This window comes from Mustela nigripes, chromosome 12 (genome assembly GCF_022355385.1).
Source record: "Mustela nigripes isolate SB6536 chromosome 12, MUSNIG.SB6536, whole genome shotgun sequence".
Lineage (NCBI taxonomy): Eukaryota > Metazoa > Chordata > Mammalia > Carnivora > Mustelidae > Mustela > Mustela nigripes.
Genome location: NC_081568.1, coordinates 40,986,514 through 40,995,439, shown reverse-complemented (window position 1 = coordinate 40,995,439; position 8,926 = coordinate 40,986,514). Strand labels below are relative to the sequence as shown.

Here is an 8,926-nt window from a genome sequence, read left to right as displayed (position 1 = left end):
CTAAAAAAAAAAAAAAAAAAAAAAAATTAAATGAAGAAAAAAATGCATTATACGGCTCATAGTTTTCTACTATCTTTATGGAAAACTGTTAGACTTGACCCATCTCTGTACACATACCTTTGGGAATCCCTAATCTAGTGCATTCTATGCACACCTCTACCCCCCACCCCATCCTATCTCCCACAATGGAGCAACTGTATCCTCACTACACCAAAAAATCCCTTTAAATGTGTACTCCACCCACTGTGGGGAACTCCTCAAGCTTTGTAGTCCATTAAATTTTGGAGTCTGGTAGAAAATCAGCATAAGAGCTGCTATCCCTGGGAACTTCAAGATGCTTACACTTAGCTTTTTTTTTTAAAGACCAGACTCTAACAGCAGAGAATTTTAAGTAGGCCAAACGTGCCTAAGAGTCACTAAACAAAAATGTCTAACAGTGTTGATTTGGGAGTCAGGCAGCCTGGGTTTCGGTAGTGCATCAAAACTCCATTCTAAACCTTAGAGGATCTGTTTTCACATTCAACACATTTGGATTAGAGCTTTATGAATTAGAAGTATTTAAATCGGCATTAGAGTAGCAGGGAGGAATTTCAGTTATCTCTCAGGATGAACTCCACTAATGACTCGATCAGCTTTCAAAGTTGCAGTTAAGTCTACATTTTTTTCCACTTCCATTTTAATGAAATTATTTTGAGAGATTCCGTTTTAAATTTTTACAACCGAGGTTTGATTCATTCACCGGGGTTTGATTTATATTACAGACGACAGCATCAACTACAGAGCTTTCTTTTGTTATCATTACTACCAGGCCGTTTCCTCAGGTCAAATTTTGTAAACCCAAATGTGGTCAAGATTTGATTTTTTAATCGATTTTTAGTAAAAAAAGGAAAAAGGTATAAAGGTTAACAGTAACTTTTAACGTTTACTGCTTCAAACGTTATCAATTTTTTTTTTAAAGATTTTATTTATTTATTTGACAGAGAGAGATCACAAGTAGATGGAGAGGCAGGCAGAGAGAGAGATAGAGGGAAGCAGGCTCTCCGCTGAGCAGAGAGCCCGATGCGGGACTCGATCCCAGGACCCCGAGATCATGACCTGAGCCGAAGGCAGCGGTTTAATCCACTAAGCCACCCAGGCGCCCCAAACGTTATCAATTTTATTAATAGTTCTTTCCATCCTGTTTTTTGTATCAGTACTGCAGTTTTCAACATGACCAAGATATGATTATTATAGAGGTTTTTTTGGGAGGGGTGGGGTGGGTGGGAATAATTTCTACTATGGCTTTTTCAGGGTTGTAAATTTTATTCTGTTGAGACATCTGCTACTAAAATAATGAATAGGGCATTGGGGGGTTTTTCCCCCTTGGGGACCAAATTTATCAGTGGAGCAACAACACAAAGGCATAGGATAATTCCTGCTTTCCCTCTTTTCGGTAAAACGATTCTCCAACAGTCTGTGGAGCGCAGAATCCTAATGCTTAAGACTTCACCAACTGCTCTCCGCTAAAACCGGGAGCCAAGACTAAACCGAGCCCGGCCAGGAATGCTTTTCTCTTCCTCTCCACCAGAGGCGATAGCCTTTCGCAAAACAAAATTGGGCTGGAACAGGCTGGTCTGAGGGAGTGGCCCAGAAAAAGATCAAAGGTTAAAAATCGCCTTAAACAAAGAGCAAAGGTCAAAACTCCCAAGGAAGCCAGAAGTTCCCATCCTCCAGGAAGAATGAAGGTTACTCCTCCCTAAAATGCTCTCGGGGCCCGAGGACGCGCGGCCTTTCAGAGACCAGGCGGGTCGGACGTGACTAACAGGTAGCTGGAGCCAAACAGCCAACAACCGGAAGTGGAAGTGAGCCCCGGGCGGGGGAGAGGAGAGGCCACCTCACGCCTGCGCAATCAGCAGGTTTGCAGTACGCATGCGTGATTGGGCGGTGACGAGGTGACGCTCGGAGCGTGGGCCGTGACTCTCACGGATCCGGTTCCGCCCTCCCTCTCGTTGCCGACCCTCCGGGTCTAGCGCCCGAGATCCCTTTCCCAGAGTGCTCTGCGCCGTGAAGAAGCGGCTCCCGGGGACTAGGGGCATTTTGTGTTGGCTGGAGCCGGAGTAACAAGATGGCGGCGTCGGCGGAGTGACAGGGGTCCCTCCGGGCGGGAGCCGGCGGCAGTGGTGGCAGCGGTATCGCCGCCCTAAACCACTGCGCCCCTTTTCCAGCCCGCGACGTCGCCGTGAAAGCGAGCCAGCGGCGGCCGCCCAGAAACAAGTGGCCCAGGCTGGTAACCGCGAGAACCCCCTCAAACAAACTGCGGCCTGGCGAAAAGAAGCCTGAGTGAGCGGCGGTGATCAGGTTCCCCTCGGCCAATTCTGGGCCTTGTAACGCCTTGAAAGAGCCACCGTTTTCCGTTTCCTGCCGCCCTCCTCCGCAGCCTTGTTCCGCGGACGAGCCCCAGAGGCCTCCGTCCCCCCCTCAGAGGTGTCGGGGCTTGGCCCCAGCCTCCATCTTCATCTCTCAGGATGGCGAGCAGCAGCGGCTCCAAGGCCGAATTCATTGTCGGAGGGAAATATAAACTGGTACGGAAGATCGGGTCTGGCTCCTTCGGGGACATTTACCTGGCGATCAACATTACCAACGGCGAGGTAATTACCCGGGGTGGGGTTCACGACCACGCTGCGCCAGTCCTCACCCCCCACCCCAACCCCCGAGTGCTCGGGCTTTTCCCCATCACACGCACGTACTGGGGAGGGGAGTCCAGAGAGAGGGAGCCAGTTTTCTTGGCTTTAGGAGCCTCCCCCGCTCTCTTTCCCTAAAAGGCAAAGAACCCGACAGAAGGGTTGGGAGAACCCATGAAGTTTCCCAGCTTGTTAAAAATGGATCTTAGTCGAACTTTTTAAGGTGTCGTTTAAGGTGAGATCGGCAAAATTGTATTTCTCTAATCCCCATGTTTCCCTACTGTATGGATTTATTTCATTGGGGTTCTTGATTTCGATCGTCATTTTCCTTCAAAATCTCTCATTACGTTTTCTGGATGAATCATTTTTCTGCACCTTGGAGGACGTGCCGATTTCGTCACTACCCCCTGAAGAGGCCTTTGAGGCTAGTTGCCTCGTTTTATAATTACAAAGAGAGCTTTCTCTTCTGAGCCTCTTATTTCTTCTCCTAGTCTCGAGTTTGAGCTTTGCTAATGTCTCCCCTCCTCCCAAGTGACATTGAATCATTGAATCCTTAGGGATGTTGATGCCATCGTCCCCTTTCTTCCCTGCAGGAAGTGGCAGTGAAGCTAGAATCTCAGAAGGCCAGGCATCCCCAGTTGCTGTACGAGAGCAAACTCTATAAGATTCTTCAAGGTGGGGTGGGCATCCCCCACATACGGTAAGAACTCGTGAGCACACAGGCTGTGCACCTAGGGAAGTAGGGCATGGGGGAAATGGGTAGAGGCAAGCAATAGCACCAGCTGAATCCCGGCCTTGTTATCTGAGTTCCCTGGGTTTACTAGCGCTGGTGGTTTCCTGAGAACCGAAAGACACCACAGTCACTGAGTCAATTTTTAGTTTGGCAACTTCGTTTAGAATTTCAGTTGGTTACACTCTGCTCCATGTAGCTTCCGTCATTCTTCTCGAGGCTTTCATTTGTAGTTAAGTATGCGGGTCATCTTTGATCTCTGCGCGGCAGGGTTGTCTGCTGCTTTCTTTATGCCGGCACCTCTGATGTTCTTAGATTTATCCAGTGAAGTGGATTTGAAGGTGCCAAGTGACCGGGTTCGGCCAGTTCGGGTTGCTATTGGAGCTGGCTTGGGAAATGGCTGCTCTTTTGTTGTGTTTTTGTTCCAACATGTCTTCCTCCTCCGCTTAGAAAATGGCGGAACGTCGTGACTCAACCGCATATTCCTGCCCTTTTCTAGGCTTGGGTTCACGAGTTACTCTTCCTTGATTGGCCCTTTAGCAGCTCTGAGTGGATTAAACCTTTGAAAAGCCAAGAATAAAGGTGCGGGCGGCGGTGGGGTTCAAGGAAAGAGATGGCATAATGACAGTCTGTTGGTGATCTCTGCAGCAGATGCGACGTGAAATTGTTAAATTATACTATGGAAAATCCCTCAGAGTCCATTTAAAAGTGTTAATTATTCTTTCTTGAAGGGTAATGTTGGCTGCATTTCAGCTTGTGTACTAAATTTCTGTGAGTAATGGAAGAGGCAGTTTGACCACTACTGTGTTGAAATTGACTCAAATCTTATGTATTAAAAAGATTAATCACATAACCACAGTGTGATAAGTAACTTTAACCTGTTGAGTTACTTGTTCAGTAACTCCTCACCTCGGGGAAACTGTGGCCTTTTGGGGGGATGGGATATTGGTGAAGGCAAACAGCAGTAGTAATCAGGATAAAAGATGACCACATAAAAACATTGTGGTTTGTTAAATGGTTAACTTTAAAGATTGGTAGTTTGACTTTGAGATTAGAGATCATCTTCTTTGAATAGGGGCTAAAATGTACTGTAAAGCCAAGCAGTTTTTCAACACACAAAAATAACATTTGTAAAAAAGAACCAGAGACATTTAAGAATTAAGTGGAGCAATAGTTATATCTCTTTATCTGCTTGAGTTTATGTTTCTAAATCTTGAGTTAAGGACTAAATTGCGTATATTAATTCAGATGTGGAAACAACCAGAGTAGAGTGCTGATAGATATTTTTAATGGAGAAGTTGAATGATAAAATATTCTATTGGTTGTAAGTGAAAAATTATTTAGAAGAAACTTCCAGGTTTATTTTGTAAGGTAAATTAATGGGAAATCCAAGATGATGGGAGATTTTAAATGATTACTATCCCTCTATCCCAGCCCCCAAAAAGCTGCTGGGAAGAATGAATGTCATTCTGGGAAAATGAAAAAATTGTCATTCTGGGAGAATGGAAGTCTTACTAAAATGTCTAGCTTTTTATTCCTTCAGAGTAAAAAGTCCATTGCATTAGCCAGAAATTAAAATGTCTTGTCTTTTGCCTTTAAACATCTCTCTCCATCCCGGCCCTCATTAATTTGCTTTCCATCACTAGTTTTTCCTAGAATTACACATAAATACAGTATACAGTGTGAGGTAATTTGTGTCTGACTTCTCTCACATAATGCTCTTGAAATTCATCCATGTTGGGAAGTTTTAGAAATTTCACAAATCATGTTGAATTTAATGTATTAGAAATAATTTTCAAAAAGCATTAAAGCATCTGGCATTTTCAGTGCTAAACCTTTTATCTGGTAGCTTTTATTTAAAGGCAGTGCTGATACAGAACATCAAGAGCTGTAGTTAATACACTGAATAAACATGAATAAATGAAAATAACTTCTGAGCAAAATAATAGGCATCTATAATAAGATGTTGAGTGCAGAGAGAGTTGTAGTTACAAACTGTGGGTGGAGCTAAGGAGAGATTAACCTGGCTTTCAGAGTAATGCTTCCTGGGAGAGGAAATGGGTTTTCAGGATCAGGCTCTAAGGAAGAAAGCTTGGTTGAACTGGTTGGGGAGGGCAGCCAAGAATACAGTGTGGCTTCCTGGAGTAGTCTCTAATGCAAAAGGTAATAATTGCATGAGGGTGGGGAAAGAGTAAATTTGCTTTAGGAGTGGTAGAGTATGGTACACAGAAACAGTAGTGGTTCATTGGTTGTAAAGTGTGAGAACTGTTTTTCTCCTGAAGTGAAAGGGTAGGAAGGACTTTACATAAGCATTTTTTTATTTGGGTGGCAACATCATCTTGTCCTCTCAGTTTGTTCTCCACTATTTCCACATCACATCTATATAGCATACAGGTAAATATTTATTTGGTAAATACTGGACTAAGTTGACTTTAGTTTATCGAGATTAAATGAAGCAATCATGTGTTATTCATTGTTTTAGATGGATATAAATATAAAAATTTTAAATTTGAGGTGTCTGGCTGTCTAAGTTGGTAGAGTATATCGCTCTTGATCCTGGGGTCATGAGTTCAAGCCCTGTGTTGGGTGTAGAAATGACTTGTAAAAAACAATTTGGATTTTGCTGCAATTACACTTAACTCCATCTTCTCCCCTGCACCCCGCAGCCCCTTGAATTTACTAAGGTACTTTGGGATATCCTAAAACAAGGGCTGAAGATGATCTGCCGGCGCAGCCTACCTAATGTTTACTTGGCAAGGGATCTGTTGTTATGCAGAAGCATGACACTCAGTGTATAAGGAGCCAAGTAAGGGTGGTGTTCAGACTCCATATTTTTAGGAAACTGAGGACATTGTTTAGTTAAGAAACTGAAATCGTCAATTAACTTCTGGAAGCTCATTAAAAATCTCTGTTTCTGTTACAACCTTCTCTATCTTCGTCGTGCTCAGTTTGAATTGAATTAATGTGATCTCTAAAGAAGCATTTTATGATAGCAAGCTCTAGATCTATCATATGGTATTGACAATGAACTTGGGTCAGTTAGTCAGTCAACAGTTCTTTGGGCCTATCAGTTAGTTTGCTGATGTGTTAAATGCAAAAGGGATTTTACCATGTTACCAATTTTCTAATTCTTACGGAGTAGGAGAGAAGAATACTGGACAGAAAGGTTTAGAGTTTCCTACTCTTCTAGAAAAAGTTTTGCATACTGAGCTTTTGGATAGGGTTTTATTTGAACAGAGTTCACTACTTAAGTCACTGGCCTAGTTGATCTCAGAACTTCTGGCTCTGAAATTTTGAGACTTCTTTTTGGATGATAGTAGCTAGAAAGCATTTCATCACAGTTCAATGTTAAGTCTAGATCTTACTTTTAAATCTTATATTTTAGTACAGAGACCTCTCTCAAGACTCTAAAAAATGCCATCTGCATCAGATAAAGTTACCAGTTACCATTTAGAAGGAAGTAAATTAATGGAATATATTTTTATAGGGAAATGAATAAAGAAGATGGGAGGGGGAATGGAAGAATTGCTGCCTTCTTTTCAACCACTTTTTGCCTTTTCAGTGTCAAGTATTATAGAAAATATTTATAAAGAACTAGTTAACCCTTTTCAGTGTTAAAAGCAGCTTAAATTTTAATATTAGCTTTTTGGCACTGAGCATATATCTTGCAGATAAGTTATAACGCTTTTATCAGAGAACAAAGATGACATCTGCACTGGATATGTATTTATTACAGATCACTGAGTCCATGAGAAATGTGATTCTTAACTCAGAGTAACTGAATCCCTATAGATATGCTATATGTAGTGTATATATATCTATACACAGTATATTACAGGTGCTTTATATTGGCATGTAATGGATTTCTAGTTACTGAATAACGTAACGATGCTTAAGTAGCATTCATGAGCTAAATGAATCCTGAATAAAGCCTAGTATCTCACAAATTAGAATTCTTTCTCTGAAGGGTTACTAGAGTCTCCTAACTGCTCATTTTCTCAGCCATTTTCTGAGCCATTTTCACCTTTCCGTCAAAGTCAGCATGCCTGCTCATATACCCCACACCTTTTTTATTTGATGCTACAGAGCCATGCTATGCCTCCTACACTTAAAGGCATTTGGCCTCATTCAGAGAAAATGAAAAACTCTTCTGTAAATGTAAGTAACTTGTTTGTATTAATTGGATGCTTGTAAGTTTTTCAGTAAGTTTGTTTTTTAAAAAGATAAATTTCTTTTAGAGAGAGAGCAACAGGGAGGGGCAGAGGGAGAGAATCCCCATTATACCCCTGTGGAGTGGGAAGCTCAATGTGAGGCTCAGTCTCACAACCTCAAAAGCCATGACCCTAGCTGAAACCAAGAATTGGACACCTAACTGACTGAGCTACTGTTTTTGTTTCCAAAGCAATCCAAGGTGGCTCTTGAAATTTAAATGACCAGTAATCACATAACATGGGCTAATGCATGTTTTAATGCTTTTTTTATGAGATGTAATTTATTTATAGTGAAATGCATAGCTTTCATTGTGCCATCAGATAGATGAGTTTTGACAAATGTCAAATATATACACTGGTATAGCTCACACTCCCTACTGAGATAAAGAATGTTTTATTTTTTGAAAATAATCCATTGTAAGCTGGATTTTGTGGCAAGATAGGGCTTTTTTTTTTTTTTTTTTTAAGTTGGTCTTTTGGATCATATTACATGGTTTTGTTTTTTGTTTTTTTTCTGGATGTGATGTTGATTTGTTCGTATACAAGACTGTAGGTTAATGTTTCTATCTCCATGAAGTACTCTCTACAACTTGTCTAATAAAATAATCAGGTGGGGGTGGTGAACAATGAGTTGCAGTTGAGATCTTTGCCTCATTTTCCCTTGTAGAACAGGGATAATGCCTTTTCCTTTTCTGAAAGTCCTCGGTGGGGTATGTTTTACGGGGACTTTGGAGGTGTTGTACAAAAAAGATTCAGCTGGAGAGTACATTCTGATCCTCAGTATAATAGGAAATGGTAGGAGCATTGTATTAGAGTCGAGTTAAGGATCCGCCTGCCATGTCATCTAGATTTCAACCTAGAATGGAATTTGAAATTTGTAATGTCAGCTTTTGTTTAGAAAATGGATTCTTAAGATCATAAGGTCTTGGGAAATTTTTTTTAAAGCTTTTATCTATTTATTTATTTGACAAAGATAACCCAAGCAGGGGGGAACAGGAAAGGAGAAAGAAGCTAGTACCCCACAGAGCAGGGATCCGAAGGAACCTGACTTGGGACTCCATTCCAGAACCATAACCCGAGCCAAAGGCAGACGCTTCACCAACTGAGCCACTAAGCGCCCCTTAAGTTTTTGTTTTTGTTTTTGTTTTTGTTTTTTATTATTTTTAAAGATTATATTTATTTATTTATTTGACAGACAGAGATCACAAGTAGGCAGAGAGGCAGGCAGAGAGAGAGGAGGAAGCAGGCTCCCTGCTGAGCAGAGAGCCCGATGTGGGACTCGATCCCAGGGCCCTGAGATCATGACCCGAGCCGAAGGCAGCGGC

At 41.9% G+C, this 8,926-nt stretch overlaps 1 protein-coding gene across 8 annotated transcripts in view; it reads left to right on the top strand.

Moving 5' to 3' along the window:
- Positions 1-1,937: 1,937 nt before the first annotated feature.
- The window catches only part of CSNK1A1 (casein kinase 1 alpha 1), a 45,381-nt gene continuing 38,392 nt past the window's right edge, over positions 1,938-8,926 (top strand). For 4 of the 8 annotated variants that reach the window (XR_009407398.1, XR_009407397.1, XM_059417134.1 and 1 more), the window contains exons 1-2: positions 1,938-2,627; positions 3,254-3,360. Coding sequence is in view for 5 of the 8 variants with exons in the window: in XM_059417134.1 (XP_059273117.1) it covers positions 2,505-2,627; positions 3,254-3,360 (230 nt within the window). In the remaining 3 variants the exon portion in view is untranslated. The remainder of the gene's footprint in view (positions 2,628-3,253; positions 3,361-8,926) is intronic. The other 4 variants (XM_059417135.1, XM_059417132.1, XR_009407399.1 and 1 more) reach the window with 3 other exon arrangements.